Below are 21,563 nucleotides of genomic sequence, written 5' to 3' on the forward strand. Positions count from 1 at the left end.
CTTTAACAATCTAAATTACACATACAAAACATTACTTTCTTTATACTTTCTAGAATTACCTCATCAAACTCCAATAGTCGAATGAGATATTTGGAAAAAAACAAAACAAATAAACACCCCTCAATCTTGAAATAGACCTTGCTATTTATGTCTTAATGAAAAATTTTGTATAATTATATTTAAACAAGAAATATCAATAATTTGCAAGTATTATAACCTACCCACTACCCGCTAAATTCAATATGAACCATATTAACATCAAATATCTTGGTTTTTAGTTTGTTACTTTTATATATTTTTAGCTTTGTATTTTTTCTTTATTCTATTTTAGTACTACTATTATTTATTAGTATTATCATTATCCTCCCCCATTTTCTTTCTATCCCCTCATAACCGCTTCCATTAAATTTTTTTATCAAACTTGTTTTCATATACCTCTTATATACATTTGTTATTTGAAATCATTCATTTCAATCATCCATTCCAAATTACATAGAAAAATGTGAGCATGAAAAGTAAAAGGACTAGTTGTTAAAACTAGAAAAGAAAAAGACAAGATATAGCTTAAAATATAGCAGCATTAAGAATTTATATATTATGTTAAATTTAATTTTAAAAAATTTTTTAATGCTGCAATATTTTAAGTTATAAATTATATTTTTTATTAAAATATCTGGTCTTTTTCTTTTCCAGTTTTAACGAATCCTTTCACTTTTTTAAGTTTAATCTTAACCATATAACTTTTCATGCTCGCATTTTTCTATGTAATACATGATTTTTCCAGGCTTTGCTTTGTCAACAATCCATAAAAAATTATTACCAACTTCTTAAACTTACTAAATAAAAAAAATCAAATAAGACATAAAGTAAATAAATAGTCAGTAATCAGTTTTGGTCGGCGAACCAAAGCGAAAGGTCGGTTAGCGATTGAGCACAGCGACAGTGAATTAGCAGTGACAGTATAGCTGAGCAACAGATCAGGACAGCGGTGAATTATTTGCGACAGTAGTAGCTGAATCAACATAATCGTGGTGACAGTGAACAACGTGGATGTGCAATGAATGAAAACATTACAAGGAGGGCAAAATATAAGCGACTGTGTGTGTGTGTGTGTGTGTGTGTGTGTGTGTGTGTGTGTGTGTGTATTTATTTATTTTATTGTCTTTGAGAATTGGGTATCCCCATTTTTCCCTACTTTAGCACTTTGCTACAAACCCGAGAGCACTTTCCTTTTTTTTTTATATCTTGTTACATCTTCCCGTTCCCAGACGATTTCAGGTAGCATAACAGATTTGGTTGCTATGGTAACCAACAGCCAATCAGAAAAAAACGTCTCTCCATTCCTTACAGATTCTGAGAACTTTTGAACACTAGTAATTTTATAACTTTTGTTTTAATGAACAAAAATTGAAATTTTTTTTTCAAAATATAGCTGAGAAGGTAACCTATGAACTGTAAAAATTGTTTGAAAGTTGGTAGCAAAATGAGTGAGCAATGAAGCTTTAAAGCAGTATAAATGAATAAAACTAACTCTTAACCATATATTCAAATATGTTAGTGTTTGAATGATAACAAAAGGACATTGTATAAATGAATGACTATTTTAAATCTGGTTTTAAGATCCACCCTAATAACATTCATTTTCTAAAGGAATTTCAGCATAAATATGTATGCACATATGTAGCCAATAATGTTTGTATACTGTAATTACCCTCTGCTGGTCATTGAGCTCTTTTTGATAAATACTGGAGTCTGTGGATTTACATCTAGGAAACTACGATACAATCATATATATATGACAGACAAAACTTCGTTTGGTAGTCTTCTTGGGTTACCATGGCGAAGGTTTCCGGGACCTGTTCTCCCAGCAGGATCTCCTCCTCATCCAACCATAGGTTAGCTGGATTGAAGCTAATCGTAGCTCCATTAGTACTCAGCCAATCACTTCCCAAAATTAGGTCTCCGCATAAGTCCGGCACCACATAGGTCCTCAATCTTTCACTCATCTTTCCAAGTCTATATGGTAGGCTGATCACTCCTTCGAGCCTCAACCATGACATATTGGCCTGGGTTAGTTTAAGATCCACAGGTTTCAAATGTTGCCTCACTATTAGTATGCTTTGGAGCTAATCAGAGACACTGACACTCCAGTATCAATCTGGGTCTTCAGCACCTTCCCATGAACCTTCACACTACATACTCTCAACAGTTGGCATACCTTCACTCTTCTCCCTTTCTTCTGATTCATTCACTAACCCATTGCTGGCACAGGTAACAGGAGATCTTGTCTGCTTGACCCCCCCCCATTTTGTTATTGACCGATCTTTCGGAATCCATCACATTTCTGTGATTTCTTCTCTATTCTCTCTTTGCCGTGCATTTTTTTTGCGGAAGTGGCCCAACAACATCTGCTCTTCTTGCAGAGGCTGGCTAAATGCCTCTAATAGCCACAGACCCAACCATTTAAGTAAACAGAAAGTTAGGAAAGTAGACAACAATTCTTGAGTCTTTGATGCCACAGAGGAATAGGATTTAACACTGAAACCCTCATTCCTACTTCTAACTTTTCAAAAAATTCTGAAAATTTTTTGAAAATGACTATAAAAAAAAAAGTTTGTACAACTTTTAAACCGAACCTTTTTTTTTTTTTTTTCATTATTTTTAACTCTAATTTAACCCTAATCTAATATGTTTTTGTCAGGTCTAAACCTGTATCACTACAAAAAAAGTAAAAATCATTTTTTTTTTATGTGGATTAGTTTATTAATTAAAAAAAATGATTTATTGAAAAGAAACATTCATACTTTCCCGTGGGGGAAAAAAAAAAAAAAAACCTATTTGAAGTTTACTGCAAAAATAAATTAAAAACAGCAAAAAAAAAAAAAATCTTGCAGGGGAAATAGGCTTTTATGGCATAAACTTGGATTTACAAAAAAGAAGATAAAAATAAAATCCGACTCCATACAATATAAAAGTTAGTCGATTCTTGATGCTTAAGCCTTAGAGTTCAGGTTATTTTCATTTGTGCCATTAATGTAAAAATCTACTGTATCAAATTCAACCTTGTGCCACATTTAATTCGTGTTAAAGCAAGTGAATACCATCTTATGGATATCCATTGGATTCTTTGGATATCAGCCAAATCCCAATTCTCTGCTTGGGGAAACATCCAAATCTTTGAAATGTTGCCAAACTTCTTTAATATTAAGAAACTCTGGTGCATTGCAGAATTTGGGATGTTTTTTTATTTTTGGTGGGAGGGGATGGAGGGATCTGAGGTAAGATTTATTGATAACTAGGTATCCAGTGTTGTCCAGGAATCTTCACTATTAAAAAAAAAAATTTTTTTTTATTCGACCTAGTAATTCACTCTCGTGCATGCTTTTCGCAATAACCACACCTTGGATTTTTTTTCTTTTGAAATGTTGCACAAACATTAGTCATGGTGAAAGTAAATTTTTTCCAGAACAGATTTTCTGGGATAACTCCAGTTGCCCTCCTAGGAGCCATCATAGGGTAAAATTGCTCCCAAATCATTTGTCTGTGCTTTTCTCAATAACCACTCCTTGGATTTAAAAAAAACAACAACAAACTTTTGCATAAGCATTAGTCATAGTAAAAGTAAATTTTTCACTTGTGGAAGGAGCCTTTCATGCTCAGCTTGTTAAATATGAAATTGAAAGTTAAATTTAATTATTTTTTTTTTTACATGGAGTTCACCACTTATCAAGGCTCAATGACCACTCGGGGATAAGGGTTATTGTGTGTACAGTAATCAATGGGATAGTGTAGTAATAGTATTGGAGAATTGATAAAGTGTCATTACTTAAAGGGGCGGTTCATCAGGAATTTGTTTGTGTTGGACTTGAAGTCATCCAGGTTGAAGTCGGGAAGGAAACAGGCAAGCGGAGCAGAGTTCCACAGGCGTGCAGTTCTAAGAAAGAAGCTTTGTTCATGGAATCTACGTTTTGATTTAGGCACAGATAAGGAGTCGGGGAAAATTGACAGTGGTTTCAGCTAGTCGGGTGTTTTTTGAAAAAGATTGGCGAGCGGGGACCAGAGAATGGAGCTCAGACGAGCACTTGCCATGGAAATAATGATAGAACAAAGATAGGCTCGCTACGTCTCTTCTGTGGGAAAGAGGTTGCAGGGAAGAGGAAAGGTCATCCCCCACCAAGCCACGTAGTCTATTTTGTACTCTGTCAAGGCAGGATAGGCTTTTTTTAGCAGCTCCTGCCCAGATGTGGCAGCAGTACTCCATCCTTGGACTTACTTGGCTTTTATATAGATAGAGAATTGCATCATTAGTTTTCTGGAGTGGTAGAAGGATCCCACCATTTTTCCAACGACCTTGGCCACAGACTTGATGTATGTGTTCCATTTAAGATCAGGAGTAAAGGTCAAACCCAGAAGCTTATCAAAACATGGAGCCTCCCCTAGACGAGAGCCATCCTTTTCAATTGATGCCAGATGGGGGATCAGAGCGTTTATGATGTAGAGATAGAAGCTTGGTCTTAGATGCATTAAAGGTAACGAACCACCTCTTCCCCCACTGTACCACGCGCTCAAGATCAGAGGAGAGAGAATCAGAGAGAACATCATCATTTACGGCCTTTGATGTGTTGCCATAGATAGTAGTGTCATCAGCATAGATGTCAACGAAAGATTTTAGTATGTGTTTTGGGAGATCATTGATGTAGATCAGGAAGAGAGTTGGGCCCAGTATGGACCTCTGAGGGACTCCAGCATTAATATGGTGGGCCTCTGATTTCTGCCCATCAACCACTACTCTTATGAGCCTATCAGAGAGAAATGATTTAATAATCGAGAAAACATTTCCAGTTATACTGTAGCTGGAAATCTTGTGTAGTAGGCCTTTATGCCAAACCTTATAGAAGGCCTATGATATGTCAAGAGCAATTGCCCTAGAAATGAAGCCTTTGTCGAGAGATTCGCTAATCCTATGAGATATAACCGTTAGCATATCTGCTGTAGATCTAGCAGAATGGACACCATATTGCGTGTCGCTTACTCATGACACACAGGAGACTTATTGGTCTGTACTGAGAGGGAGATGACTTAGTAGTATTTTTATTTATATAAAGTTAAATTAGATATGCGCATGTTTATAACTTGTCACTCTGTATGTCCTCGCCTTAACTAATAAAATAACTTTTAGGCAAAATTTAATTTTTTTTTTTTTTCATCAACATAAGATATGCTGATCTCAACACTTCTGTAACAATGACTTTTTTATTGATCAATTTGTTTTTGACCTTAGAATACAACTCGGTTTTCAGTATCACTTCTTCATTGGAACCAAATCTTTCTTTGGAGCATTGTTTTTGGTGATCAGATTCGGAGAATAGTGTGAGTGTCAAAGCAATTTGTAGTAAAATTCATGTTTTTCGATCAACTTGTGGCATGGTACATGGTGTTAATACTAGAGCGTTTCAGTCGTGGCTGTTTTGTGTTGATTTTTTTTTCCTTAAAATGCACCAATAATACTATATAATATTTGCTATTGATAGTTCTTCCTAATGAAAAATTACACATTTCAAAATAGAGAGGCCAAAAACTTGTCTGCTAAGGTTTGCATCTTTAGCCACTTTTGACGGCTTTCACCTGCTATTGTCCATTCAGCTGATTGTTGATTCGACTCTGTAGTGAAATGATGATCCATGTTTCATCCATTGTCACATATTGATGCAAAAACACCCTGAATCATTGACGCATTGTTTTTACTTGACTATGAGCAAATGCAGCACCTACTCTGAACACTACTTTCTCATTGACAGTTGTTAGAACAAAATGGTGAATCCACTTCTGATATTGTTCTCCTTTGTAACCTCACAACTTCAGTTTACAATTGACTAAAACAAGTTTGTGAACTTTTTTTTTTTTTTCATGCTTTTAATGTTTTCTGAGACAACTGCCAAATTTAGGTGACCTAAGCAACCAGCATAATACGTACCTGTATGACCATGCTCAAAATCAGCACACCATTTCAGTCGTTATTTCAAATGGAGTAGAGTACAAATAACAAGCGTTTTTCACCATTTCTGGATTTTTTAAATGAAGATTTAACAGTGATATATAATAAGTGTTTAGATTGTACAACTAAAAAACAAAATAGATTTAAGACTCCTAAAATTCGTACTAGAATTGTTTACAAGGGTCTCATAGTAAATAAAGTACTTGGTAAAATTCAGTTGTAAGTTACACTCTTCCGGAGGTTGAAGTTTCAATCTCAAAATACAATTGTGAATTACCATGTACTTCTACTTAATCATGATTGATGGAATGAAAGCATGCTACTCCCATGGATTAAATACAGGGTTCCATTCAAAATTCTGTGCAGATTCCAGAGTTTGAGAAAAATATTCTAGAGTTTGACAAGATACATCTGAAAGTCAAAGGTTACATTGACGGAAAAGTTGTGAAAATGAAACTCAAGATGAGAACAATGGTCTGAAGAATCCAAATGATACAAGTATTTTTCCAGTTTTGAAAATTTACAACATTGGTTATTGATTTATTGATTTCCTCATCTTTTAGTTGTTATATCATGACATTTTGGCCAACTATTCCTCTGGCCTTTGTCAGGTGGTAACCGTGACGGGATAGGAAACATTCCAATAAACATTCCAATTAAAATTTACAACATTAGTTTCTCTTAAATAACTAGTTTGTAAACTGATCTAATTTGATTCAAATTTTGATGCGCAGTTTTAAGGCTTGTATTTCATAAAAATCTTCTTTTTTTTTGACAATGTTATTGAGTGATATATTGTGTTTGTACATAAAACATTCACACCTAAACTAATAAGCCTATCATTCTCAATTTTTAAACACAGATGCTAGGTGTAAGAAGGGTTTTATTTAATTTTATATAGATGAGGTAAAAAAGAGGGTGGGCTTATATTTGGCAGGTTAAGACTTATGAGGGGCTATTTGTAAAAAATAAATTTTCTGCTTATTTCATGGTGAATGCTTTATCAAGTTTTACCCAATCAGGCAGCATCCAAGACTGGTGCTTACAGAATTTATTTCTTAGTTTTTGTTTTGGTGTCAGTGGGGCAAATTGGGAGTACATCAGTTAGTGAGTAAAGAGGAAAAGATGCTTTGACTAATCAAAAATATTAATCAGGATTAAATATTGATGAAATTGATTGAAAAATTAAAATTTTCTCTAAAACACTGACCAATATGTAGCATATAAGTGTGAAACACATTTTTTTTTTCAGTCAACAAAACTAGAAACTTTATTTGATAGGTTTAAAATTTTTTTTATTAGATGCATATATGTTTATCGGTCTGTTTACATTTAAGTCTGAAATAGCCCATTTTTATTATTTTGTCACTTTAGAGTCTGCAGTAGTATTTTAAATGATTCTATGTAGTCCATCTGTCAGCTTATGTGAATTGATATATCCTAAAACTGATATTCCTGTCTTGCTTTAAAGTCAGTTCTTAACTCAACCAATTCCTTTCTATACATCTGGTTTTCTTTTGGATATCTTGTAATAGCATTTTATTAAAACTTTCAAAGACCATAAATACATATTATTGGTATTTTTTAGTGTTTTTTTTTTATTTTCAAAATCTTAAGTTGCGATTAGTACTTTTTTTTGTTGTTGTAAAACACTTGGTATTTGTTTGCAAAAATACTTTCTCTGTGGGAGAATGTTAATATTTTTTTAAACTCTGTCACTGCAAGTGGTGTTTGTTATTTTTGAAAAAAAAAAGCTTTATCCTCATCTTGTACCGAAATGTTTTCACTGCGGGTGGGGTTTTGTTTTTATATCATTTTATTTTTAACCATCTTTTCAGGTGGTATTTTATTTAACTTTTTTTTTTTTTTTTTTTTTTCAAAACTGTTGATATTTCTTTTACAAAAAATACTATTATTACTAGTGTTTAATAAAATATTTTTATTAGTTGTGTGGCTAGTTATTGTGTCCTTGTTTAATGTTAATACCCCCATTTCAAAAGTATCAGTTGTTTCTGTTAGAACAAAGTTAATTGCAATATTTGATTCTCTATTCTTACAAAATAGATTACAGCCACATTTTTTTAATGACTTTTATTCTGTGGTTCAGCGTAAAGTGACTTGTTTCTCATTCATACTGCGGTTGCTTAATAAATACATGAGAAGGTCAGATCAGCCAGTATGAATTGTGAATATTGCTTTTTATAGATTGGTACTCATGTTTGGTAGCAGCTATTATTTATATTGATTCTAGCTGTAGGTCCTTATTGTATAATCTAATGGAGAGGGAAGAGGGCGCATTCTTATTATGGCCAATAGCTTTGCAGTTACTTTGTTTACTTCTGTCATCTGCCAGGAAAATCAAGCAAATGGAACTTAAAATTTTAGGACTGTAAATCTATTGCGAGGTATTTGCTTTGTCTTTACTTTGGATAAAATACAGTGTTTAATGTTTTATTCTTTCCTCTGCAAAAATATGAAGGTAAGTAAATGTTTGTATTTTTTTTATTTTTAAGATGTCTTTTAATATATTGTCTGGTGCTTACATTATGGTGTATGTGTGTGTGTGTATATATATATATATATATATATATATATATATATATATATATATATATACACACACACAGTACTTTGTGGAAGTATCAGCTGTTTCAAAGTGATCAGGTTGAATCCTTTTATTTAATATACTGAAAAATTAGATCCTTGTTCTATTATCAAACTAGTGTTATACTCTCTACCTAAAAATAGCAGGATGGGGTATCCTTTATCAGTGTTTGCAAAAACTTTCGTGTGAAATAACATTTTATTTGAAGTCAAACAGAAATAAGGAAAAAAGAGTATCAGACTAGAATTTTTTTTAGTTAAAAAATATTGAGATATAGAGATATAGAAAGCAAAAAACAAAAAAACATGGACTTGCTTTCCTAATTCCCTTAGATATTTCAAATGGATCTGTCTGCTAGTTTTTACTCTCTGTTTTATGTGACAGAGCGAATAATTCAAAATATTTACTATTTTAATAATTATATATATAATATATTTATTATACAAACATTGGTTACAAGTGTGCATACATATTTCAGTCTCAATTCAGAGAGACCCACTTCATCAGACCAAGGTTGCTCTTTGGTCTGATGAAGTGGGTCTCTCTGAATTGAGACTCCACTGAAACATGTATGCGCACATATGTAACCAATAATGTTTGTATAATAAATATATTAAATACTTGCTCTGTTCTCCATTGAGTACTCTTTAATAAACATAGGGGTTTCAGGATCAAAGTTGATGTAAATTTTAAAAAAGAAAGAAAAAAAATGAATTCTAAAATGGGAGGTTCCCTAAAAATCCTTTAAAATACTCCAAAGAAACAAATTTCAGAAATATTTATTAATTGATGTCTCATACCTATTTTTCTAATTTCACACAAATAGAAGATATCTAAATTTTCACAAATGGCGTCCATTCCTTTTTGCTCCTTTGCATGTAAATCTAAAACTAAATATAACCTATATTATCCAGCCTATTAGCTGTGATCCTGAATTCATAATGATTGGTACATTAGTTTGAGTTTATCCTGTACAATGAAGTATATTATTCCATGTCCACATAAAATGTTATAAGGATCAGTTTTTATTTATTTCAACAGTGTTGAATATGGAGTGAAGTTAGGTAGTAAGTTATGAAAATATATTTATCACAATTTAGCTACACAGATTCATTTAATTATCTCTCTGAACTGATTTGAAATAAAGGAGAATCACAAGAATTCCATACAAAAATATTAACATCTGTACAATTTGTTGAATTTGGAGAGAACAGATTGTATAAACCCGCCATTCCCTGGAAAGGGGCCCCCCTCCACCTTCCTCATCCAACCATCTGTCGCTGTTTGTGAAGAGATTTGAGACTTTGGAAAAACTTACTACGAATTGAATGAGAATTGTAAAAACATTTTTGTACATAATTTTGTGAAAATTAAGCTTCTGTAGATAGACTACATGAGTTTGTCCTTCTTCCTGCCTGCTGCTTCGATATTTGCTTTCAGCATACAAGATTTCATATAACACCCTCAGAGGAGACTAGACTTCACGAGCCGAGATTTCTAGAGAAATAAGAGTTCTAACCACCTTCTCTCGAGTGAGGGGTTACAAGAATTCCATACAAAAATATTAACATTTCTACAATTAAATCAACTTTATTTAACAGATTAACAGTTTTGTCTAACAATGAGAAGTTAGTAAAACAAAGATGGCTCGACTTGCATATCTATCTAGATTAGTGACCTGTGTGTGGAACAGTCCCTATCAAACTACTCCCTCAATTTTTGGTCTGCAGACTTAAAACTTGATATATAGGGGACTCTGACCGGTGGAACAAATTCGATTTGGTTTTTAGCTGGTAAAAATAGTTGCTAATTGAAAAATTGGAACTTGGCAAGCATGTCAACTTGGAGTGCTTTTCTATGCATGATCAAATATACATTTATACGTTTAAGTCGGTTAATTTGTGAAATTTTGATATGCATGTTGATTTAGCTCAGATGGTAGCGAATAATGTTGGAAAGTTATATTTTTTGGTTTTGATTCATCCTGATGGCACCCAAGTGATTTTTTTTTCTTCTAACTGTTGAAATCACTACTACTTATATTGTACTCAATATATGTCAATAGAGAATTGGCTTTATAGTAATAAATATGAAATTTGCATGAATTAAAATATGATATTTAAAGCATGTTTTATGACTGAGCAATATAAGTTTTATATAAATGTAATTGAGTTTTGGCTTGTTAGTCTTGGCCTTGGAGTTATTCCAGTCTCTTGTTAGCGATAAGAGCTGAGTTTTGAAAGTGCTCTTTCTGTCTACATTGGCCTCTCTTTTTTATGCTTTGTATTTGGGCAGAAAATAAGAAAAAGCGGATATGCACAGACATTTTTTAATGTGAGTTAGGACATGCCTGTGTTAACCAACCGAACCACATGCTGACCACTATGCATGAGATTGTGTGTGTGTGTGTATGTACATAGACATTATATATAATCTTATTTTTAATATTCCAAATTTTATGTTTAGATAAGTGAAAATTAGGTAATTATTAATATATCAATAAAGTTTGTATAAGGTGACTTAATTTGTAAACTTCAAAATTACCAGTTTTTGTAATCAAGCAGCATTCATATGTATTTTTCACAAAATCAAAACAGATTGGATTGATAGCAACAAGTTGTGTATTTTCATTAAACGTTATAATCATTTTGTGACCATTTGGACAATTTCGAACTTTATATCATTTGAAAATATTCAGTGACAGCCTCTCTTCAGACATTGAAAAACACTATTTAATGAACAATATGGAATCCATTTGGAGTTCCTCTTTTTTAGGAAAATCATGTAATTTAACTTCATTTCTTCCTCATGAGTTTTTTTGCTGCAAAATACAGCAAAAAAAAGTCTGATAACCAATAAAAGTGAATGACAAATTAAAATAGCAAGGAGGTTACAAAGCTTGCCCCATACACTTCATGCACGCTAAATCAAACTTAATTCATATCCTCCACAAGTCATATCATGATAGCACAATGAGTACACAGCTTCCAACTTCTACAGACCATCCATAGAAACTCTGTACAAAGCCTTCCTGAAAGATAACTACCTCCCACTACCACCATGCCCCCCCCATCTTTTTTATGTAAGATAATGTTTCTAACAGTTCTGCTGGATTGTATACCCTTCCTGCTTGATGTCATCCTTACTGGTAATAACCCCAGATCTACTACACTTCCTCTTCCATTTGCAGGATTACCCAAACTATACCAGTTCTAGCAAGACTCTAGATCATCTGGAATAAATATCGGACATATTCGTGATATGATCATTTCCCTGTGTTATGTGCATATCATGAACCTAGAGAGATGAATGTTACTATTTACTATGCCTCCCCACAGGACAGAGTTAGACACCAGGGTCTTTTTTTAATGTGGAGAAAAGAAATGAAGAACGAGGAGCAGATAGAGAAAGGAATTGGATGATTGAAAAGCTGAGAAAGTTGGAGTAATAGGAAGAGCGAGTTGGTTGTTTGTACTTGATAGGTTAAATGTCAAATTCAATACTGCTTGATTAAAAGATGATTTAAAAGCTGCTAGATGTGCAATGATTGTCCAATGTTTTCCTTAGTAAATTTGTTTACATCCAACCTGTCATGATTGACATATCGTCTCCTGGAATGCAATCTGTGCTCAAGGGTTGATAGTTCTGTCCTTTTATGGAGTGCAAGGTAGCCAATTCTGCATTGTACATTATTTTAAACTGAAGGTCAAACAGCGGGAAACCTTATTAAACTAATTAATATGAGGAAAATATTGCTCATGCAAATTGTTTTTTGTTTCTTGTGATAAGGCAGTTCACTAGTCATATGTTTGAAACTGTGTTAATATGAGACCTCAGTTGTTAATAGGAATGTTGGTTATTGTATTGATATGACTAAAATGTTATCAATGTGCTCGAAACGATTGCCCTAATAACGCCCAGTGGCTTGTGATGTTTGTTATTTTCCATTGGGTAGGCGGTGAATTATAGTTGAATAGTTTGAGGAAGAGTTTTTGATAGGAGAGAAGACATAAGTTGATTTCTTTTATTGATATTAAACAGAATATTTATGTTCCATTATTTTCTGAGAATAAATTCTAACATTCTGTAGATTAATTGTCTTGAAGTTGTTGATTTTTGAAAACCTACAAATCAATGTAATTTGTTTAGATTGAACACTTCTCCTCTTGCTTTCCTTTTACCCTCTTCCTTCTTTCCTTCCTTCCCCATCCTCTCCTTAATTTCACCCTTTTTACTCTACCATCTCTTTTTTTCCTTGCTTTCAATGTCCCACCTTTGTCTCCCCCTCTTCCTCTGTTGCCTTCTCCTATCTCCTCCTCTATTTATTGAATTCTACATTTAATATTTACACTTTTTCTTATTTCAACAGGTTTTCTCTACTTGGGCAACGTTTGAGTACGACCGAAGGAATGAAGATGTTGATCCCGTCGCTGCCTCTGCAGAGTATGAGCTCGAGAAGCGCGTCGATAGGATGGATGTTTTCCCAGTTGAGCTACAGAAAGGTGTGACATGAATCAATTTTTTTTTTTTACTGCATTTTACTTTTACAGCCAGTATAAGACTTGCATTGCCCACAACAAATTCAAAAGAATATTTTTCTTTCTTTTATAAATTAGTTAAATTAGTAGAGAGCTACCCAGCATTGTCAGGGGGAGTAGTATTGTTTTTATTTGTAACAAATGATTTCTTACTGATATAAATGAGGTAAACCTTAATGTAAAAATCGAACGTTTAAGGTAAAAAAAAAACAAACTATACAACCACTATGCAAGTTAAGTTTTACTGTTCTGTTGTTTCTATGTGCATGCTATGTACGTCTTGCTCGGTCGTGTGGGTGTTCTTTTAAATTGCCTAGTGGATATTGTGATTGTTTCCTCAGGATCGCTGTGTGCATCTGTTACCATTTAATTATATGCAAGTCTTATATATACTCTTATATAGTCTGTGTGTACTCGCGGTTGAGCTCTTTTAAAAACTCTTAAATTGTATATCTACTTGCTGTGTTATTCTTAGTAGTTCTTTACTGTGTGCATGTGTGCATATATATGCGTTAAGAGTTCACCATACCTTTTTTTGTTTTTCCCGTTGCTAGTTCTTTACAAGAAGCATTCAAGATGAAAACATTATGCTGATTTTATGGCAAGAATCTCTTTATTCATCAATGAGTGAAGCAGAAACCCTTGCATTACTTTTGTTTTTATCGATGCATCTTTGTCTGAACCTTCTGGTTTCAAAACTATCTCTATCTCAAATCAAGTCTGACTGACTACTAAGCTTCGACTTCAAATCCGACTGTCTACTCAAATATCCCATGTGCGTTTCTATTTATATCAGGGTATATGTGTGGGAATTGTAAGCCCTGTTAGTCAACCTGCATGCAAAACGCATCAACCCACTTTAGTTTTAGTGGAAGGCCCATCATGGAATTTGGAATATATACTGTCCTAAGATAGACAAATTTTTTGCCAAAATTTAAAAAGAATTAAAATACCGGTTTTTGAGATGTCAGGTAAAAGGTCAAGGTCAGCTTTTTTATTTGACCTCTAAAAAATATACTCAAATAGAATTATACATCTATCCAAGGACTTTAGAATGATATATGAACGAATTTTGTAGGTCAATAAACAACCGAGATATCATCTTTCAAAGTTGGTCACTATTCACATTTTTTGACCTTTTTCGTAAAAAGGTCAAGGTCATATCTCAGGAACCCCTTGACCTTGAGAAGTTTAATAGGTGCCATTCAATTCCTTACATGGAAATTTATAAGTGTAGCAAATTTGAAAAAAAATCTATGTTGGACATGGTATCTGCCCCCTCCCCCCCAATTTGTTGATTTCACATGGAATGAGCCATATATATATATATACACACACACACATACTAGCATGGGTACCTGGCGTTACCCAGGTCGACATAAAGTTCAGTTTTGAATGCACCTACTATACTAAGGATATTAATCATTTTCATCGTGGTTAACGTCGATACCCCCACCCACCCAATAATTTAAAAAATAGAAGAACAGATAAAAACCTGTAAATGTAATCACCCAAAAAAAGAAGTATGTGATACCCTCTTCACCAGGTGAGATTTTAACAATAGTAAAAATCATTTCTTTATGGACATCCGAAATGGCTACCCTTAAAAATATGCAAAGGGAATGCAGTATTATATCGGAGCACACTTACACATTTCCTTTACCCTATCTCCTCCCTCTTTGCCGTCGATGGCCATTCAACAGTTGACTGAAGTAAAAGATTCCTAAGGAAATATCCTTATCTTGAAAGTTCTTCCTCTGACAATGAACAGTCGTAAAAAAAACAAAACAAATAAAATAAAAATATCAAGTTTTCTTGAAAAAAAAAAAAAATTTTTTTCCTGTACTTTAATCTAACAATTATGCTTTTCGTAAACATATTTTTACATATATTTTTTTTTTTTTTAAAGAAAATATATATATATATATATATATATAAAATTTCTGTGGACCCCCCCCCCAAAAAAAAACAAAAAAACAAAAAAAAACTTGACTGAACAGAATGTGTTGAGAAAAAAAAAAAAGTTGTACTTACACCTAAGAATTGACGGTGAAAAAAAGTAAAACTTTCATCTTTTCTTGAAGGAAAAAAAAAAACAAAACTTTTTGTTGATAAATTATCTTGCAAAAAAAAAAATATAAAATAAAAAAATATTTTCAGTCCTTTAAAGGTAGGTTTTTGTTACTTTTGATTGTTTACATTTGTATTTTTTGCCGGTTTGTTTGTTTTTAAAGCGTCTGTTACAATCCTCGGCTTAAACCAATGATTGCTGGTCTTGCCCAATCCATGCTTGACGGGAATTCCCGAGAATCCAGGTCAAATTATGCAAGAGTATCGAATATTTAAAAATAAAGCAAAACATATTTCTGTCAACACAAAATTATTTTTTCACGCTAGAAACGTCTTGCGATTACCAACTTATTTTATTTGGGAAGAGTTTTTTTTTTTTTTTTTTTTTTTTTTTTTTTATCTTTCGAACTTCGGAACGTATAAAAAAAACTAATCAGGGGAAATAACTCTACTCGTTTCATAAAAACATCAATGTCAGAAGTAATATTTCCAAATAAATTTGATTAAATATATTATCAATATAATTGTTATTTAGAGTTGATGAAATAACAATCTTAAATAGAACACTTAAAACAACTCTTTCGCTAGAAACTTAAACTAACTTACAGCTATTTAGTACAATTGATTTTCCTTAAAATAATAAACAAATGAGGTGACCTCTTAATCATATTTTTCAAAGAATCATACTATATATATAGAAATAAATGAAATACTAAATTAACAGACCTTTTGTATATATTACTCAAATTGTTAACAAACAAACGGACAGGAATACCAATTTATAGCAGTGATTTTGAAAAGTAAAAAAAAAAAAATGAGTGCTATCGGCTAAAATTGAAACCAAAACCTACAAACTCTCCAGTGGGATTCCTTAGCATCTTGGCAGTGCCCATACGCATATAGTTTAAAAAAAAAAAAATGTTGTTTAACTTATTAATGTAGATTTGTGCATGCAAACAGGTTTAGCCAACTACTCTTGCCAAGGTCAACTGTTTTATTTTCAATTTTGAGCCTTTAGCAGTAATTTTTGCCTGTTAAAAACCAAATTGAAAGTATGCTACATGTCCAAATACCCTATATATCAAATTTCAACTCTGTAGACCAAATATTCAGAGAGGAGTTTTGTAGACTTTTCACACACACACACACACACACACACACACACACACACACACACTGACAAGGTCACTTTTATATATATAAAACATGTCTATGCTAGAATGTTTTCATCTTAAATTTTATGCAGAATGTAGAAACTATGCATTATAGAATTCATTGTAATAATAAAATGAAACCAATCATCTAATTAGAAACCATAAAAAATAATTAACGCTCATTATTCGAAGAATACGCAAAGAAATTAACTTTTATGTAGTTGCAAGCATATCCATGACTGAGTATATTGAGAAGTTTGTTTTAATAAATTTTAAAAAGAAAAAGTAAGCTTTTAATATCAATGTCAGGGTGAGAAAAAAAAAACCCTAAATTTTATATATATATATATATATATATATATATATATATATATATATATTAGTGTTGGGACAATTAATTGGAATTCGTAAATATATAGATATTTTCCATTGCTGGTAATATTGATAAATTAGTAAACATTTGCTGATTTTAAAATACAAGTAAAGCTAAAATCGATAGATCATTCTCCACAAGTATATTTTGACATATAGGAAAATATTTGCACATTTAACATGTTTTTACGAAAATCGGGGAAAATAACAATGTTATAGTTGAATAATTAGAGATTTATAAAGAATCGGAATCAGTAATTGTATGGGAATCAGGAATTTAGCACGGAATCGGTAATTGTATCGGAATCGGGGGGAAATATTGGAATCGTCCCATCACTAATAGAGAGAGAGAGAGAGAGACAGATGGTGAGGCATTATGAACTAAGTATGCTCAAATTTTTCCTTTACATTTTATTAAATTAAAACAAAAAAGAAAAATATGTTCTCATATCATATTTAAGCATATCTTATGACTGAGCAACCTGTTAGTCTGATATAAATTTAATAAGAATAAGATACTTTTGAAGTTTAAAAGGAAGTTTTGAACCCATATCTCCCTTAGGTTAGGCAGAGACTTAGAGATTTGAGACCACTTCCATTGTCTTTCACAGAAAATTTTATATGTAGGATTTAAATTACATAATTGCATATATTTTAAGTTTTAAGAAGAATATGCTCTCATAGTCCCCATACAGGTGCATTTGGAGATCTGAACGCTTTCATTGTTCTCTAGAGTAAATTTTACATAAGAATACACTTTTACATTTTATGCAGATTCTGTAACCTTCCTTTTTTATAAGGAACACACACACACTTAAAATTTGTAGTTGTGCCACTTGTTGCACTAACCGTGCGATTAAAATGCGAAATTCCTGTTCACAATATAAGCTTTCTAATATACTTATGGGTATATAATGTCAAATAATTTGCATATTGCTTTGCAAAAAGACATCTCATTAATTTACTATGCATTTTTAAATGTTATTTAATGATTGGTTACATTTTACTATGACACATGCTTCTATTTACAAATATTTTTATATCATGGATAAAATATTAGCGTTTTGCAAGACAAGTTTTTTTGTTTTTTTTCTGGTCAATTTACTTCTGGGGATTTTAATTCTTGGTTTCCTCAAATTTTCTAGACAAAGCCTTTTCCATCTTCCTCCACTATAATTGGTTATTTATAAGAGGCTTTATTATAATTACTTTAACAGTATACATTGTTTTATTTATACAAATATTGTAATCTAATTAATCTACACTAAAATTTGTTGTTTTTTTTTTTTTTCTAATTTTTTTTTTTATAATCAGTAACACAACCCCCCCTCCCGCGTTAGCTAAAACACAATTTGCCAAGTGGATTACTCATGATTGATACAATAAAAAGCATTTCCTTTCATTCATCTTTTCCACTCTTCCTTCTTTCAACCGTTGCCATTCCACTTTATCCCCTCCTCCCAGGATCTCTCTCCTTTTCACTATTGCCACCACCACCACCACTTCTGCAGCCCTTGCCTTTTTCACCCTTTCCTCTTACCACCAACCTTTACTCTTACCACCACCATTTATATTTCCACTTTTCCTATTTATCACCTCCTTGGTTTACCTTGTCCTCACCACTTCTTTCTTCCCTCTCCTCTTTCTTTTGTTCCTTCTACCTCATATTCAATCTTTCATCTATTTATCAATTTGGTTTCCTTTGATTGTACATAATGCCCATTAAATGTAGATATATAAAATATTCAGAATTAAAGATTTGTATTTCCTTTTATATCTTTACTGTTTATTGCAGATTTATTAATATTTTTTTTTCTCCCTTTTTTTTACCCCCATCCCTTCAAAAGGTCATGATGGCCTCGGGCTGAGTATTATAGGCATGGGTGTTGGTGCCGATGCTGGCCTGGAGAAATTGGGCATTTTTATCAAAACCTTGGCCCCTGGGGGTGCAGCTCACAGGGATGGCAGGTAAGTTAAAAAAATATTTTTTCTTTTTACTTTCTGTCAACTTTATTTCAGCAGTAAAGAATCTGCACAAATATTTAAACATGTTAAAAAAAATAAAACATTTTGATTACATCAATTTGATTAAGTTTAGATTTCTACCTGTGCCTTTATTTTATTCTTGCAATGAGAAACATCCATACTTTCATATTATTTAGATTCTTCTCATTTTGAGTGTTATTTTCACAAAGTTCTGGTTGCTGTAACCTCCAACATTCAATTGTTGAATTCAGAAATCTGTAAGGAATTTTGAACGGACCTTTTATTTAATTCATGGAGGTAACATGCTATCGTTCCATCAGCCATCACTAGGTAGAAGTCCTAAGTAATTCGCAATTGTATTTTTTAATGTCACCTGCACTGAAAATTGAACCTTTCACCTCGAGAAGAGTAACTTTTACAACTGAATATTACCAAGTACTTTAATCACTATGCCACAAGTTCTTGCAGACAGTTCTAGTATGAATATTAGAAACCTTAAACCAATTGTTTTCCAGATATATAATCTTACTACTTATTATATATCACTACTCATCGACAACGGCATACATTTGTGTCTGAATATCATAGTTCCCAAGTTTAATACAGAAAGGAAGAGAAAGCTTTGAGTTTTGTGAGAATTATAGTTATTATCGGGATGGTGAGTTCTTTTGTCGCTGGAGAAACCAATTTGGGCTCTGAAAAGTCAGGGGCATTGATCTCATTGTATTGTGGGGGATGTGGTTGGTTATTAGATTGGTTCTTCTTTTTCTTTGAATACACTTGTACCCACTTTGACTCTGTTCCTCTATTCATGTCTGTTGTTCGATGAGGCTTCAAAGATTGACCTCACATAGAGATTTTTTTCAGCTGGTCTTTGAATCTAAGTTGCAGGTAGCCACAGGGTAGATTTCCTGCATTTAGTTGACTGAAGATCACTTGTTTCGGCAGTCTAGTGTCCTTCATGCGAGCCACATGGCCAGATCATCTCAGTTGGTATTTCATGATCAAGGCCTCTATGCTGATAACGTTGTCCTCTCTTGAGGACAGTTATGTTGGACACATAATCATCCCACTTAATCCGCATGATGGTCCAGTTTTTCTGGTGAAACTATTGGAGTTTTTTAAGGTCTTTGCTGTAGATGGTCGAGGTCTTGCACGCATATAATAGGGTGGAGACAACTATGGTATTATATACCATCACCTTTGGATGTTAGATCCTTGTTCTTGAAGACACTAAAGCAGTGTGGCCTGCCTGTAGTCAGTTTTTGATTTCTTTTGAGCAGTTAGCTTCAGTGGAAAGAATGCTGCTCAGATGCATTCTATGGTGGTGCCATCCATGGTGATGTTGAAGTCTGGCACAACTTCCCCTGGCCAGTATTTTTGTTTTGATCTTAACTGTTAGGCCAAAACACAAGTACATGGCATAAAAATTGTCCATAGACTGCTGGAGTTCATCTGGGGATTGGCCCACAGTGGCATTGTCGTCTGCATATTGCAGTTCTATCACTTTGATGGTGTTGGTCATTTGTCTTAATTTTAATTTGGCCAATTTGAAAATTCCTCCATCGAACTTGATATATATCCCGGGGTAGTTTTGTGGAACTTCGAATATCATGGCTGCAAGACAAAGGGAGAACAATATTGGTGCTAGTACACAGCCTTGTTTAAGCCTGCAAGTGATTCAGAAGGGCTCTGATAGGTTGCTTAGTGAATCACTTTAGTTGAATCTCGTTGTGCAGGGCTTTGATCATGTCTGCAAATGGTTTAGGAACTCCAAACCAATCTTGTGACTTGACCACATTGCTGTTCAAGGTCGAAGAAAAATTGGAATACGGCTTTTTGTTGTTCTTTTGTTTTTTCCTGAAGTTGGCGGGCACAGAAAATCATGTCAATGGTTCCTCTGGATGGGTGGAAACCACATTGGGATTCAGGCAGGATATCTTCAGCTACATCTTGTAGTTGGTTTAAAATTATACTTTCTTGCTATTGATAGTGAAATCCCTCTATAATTCCTACGTTCTCTTCTATCTCACTTTTTGAAGATGGTAACAAAGAGAGCATCTTCCCAGTCACTGCGGACCTGTTTTTCCTTCCAGGCTTTTAATATGAGAGAGTGGAGGCGTGTCTTCACAGGGAGACCCCCTCCCCCTTGTGTGTGGAGCTCTCTAGTGATGTTGTCGGGTCCTACAGCTTTCCCTTGGCGCACGTGTTTTAGTGCTACACTAAATTCTTCAAAGGTTGGTGGAAGAGACATCCATAGGTGGGATGGATGCTGTGGCACGTTCTTGAGGAGTCTCTGTTGAGTAGGGTGTTAAAATGTTCAACCCATCTGTTCTGTTTTTTGGTTTCTTGTCAGGATGGTGTTGGTTGCGGACATAAGTCCAGGCGGATGTCTTTGCTTCGATTAGTTTTGCTTTATTTATATGAGAAAGACAAACACTCAATCAAAATAGATAGATGATGTCTGTTTGCAAATTGGAGATATTACGATCTAAGAAGCATAAGAAAACTTCTCCCTGAATGTAACCGACGTGAGAAACCCGACAAAAAAATCCTTTCACGGGCATACACAAACGCACGCGCCCATTTTGCCAAATATATATATATATATATATATTTATTATTTATAAACTAGCAGGGGTGCTCAGCATTGCCTGGGTGTTTGTAAGTGTGTGTTGAGAAAAAAGTTTTAGTAGGCAGGTAGGCTCGAACTACGGAAAAGCCAAATACACGCAAAGAGTAAAAAATATTGCGAAAATAGCATGTAAAAGTCGCCCAAATAAGACACATGCAACCTCATAAGATAAGATCCTTACTTTTCCCAGCCATATTAGTACAAAGAG

The 21,563-nt window shown here is 33.4% G+C and overlaps 1 protein-coding gene across 27 annotated transcripts in view; it reads left to right on the plus strand.

Moving 5' to 3' along the window:
- LOC145303571 (uncharacterized) overlaps window positions 1–21,563 on the plus strand; it is a 612,784-nt gene that overhangs the window by 386,136 nt on the left and 205,085 nt on the right. For all 27 annotated transcript variants that reach the window (XM_080145085.1, XM_080145093.1, XM_080145097.1 and 24 more), the window contains 2 exons: window positions 12,970–13,102; window positions 18,582–18,702. In XM_080145085.1, coding sequence (XP_080001211.1) covers window positions 12,970–13,102; window positions 18,582–18,702 — 254 coding nt within the window. The remainder of the gene's footprint in view (window positions 1–12,969; window positions 13,103–18,581; window positions 18,703–21,563) is intronic.

This window comes from Euprymna scolopes, chromosome 19 (assembly GCF_053919585.1).
Source record: "Euprymna scolopes isolate OS-2025 chromosome 19, ASM5391958v1, whole genome shotgun sequence".
Classification (NCBI taxonomy): domain Eukaryota; kingdom Metazoa; phylum Mollusca; class Cephalopoda; order Sepiida; family Sepiolidae; genus Euprymna; species Euprymna scolopes.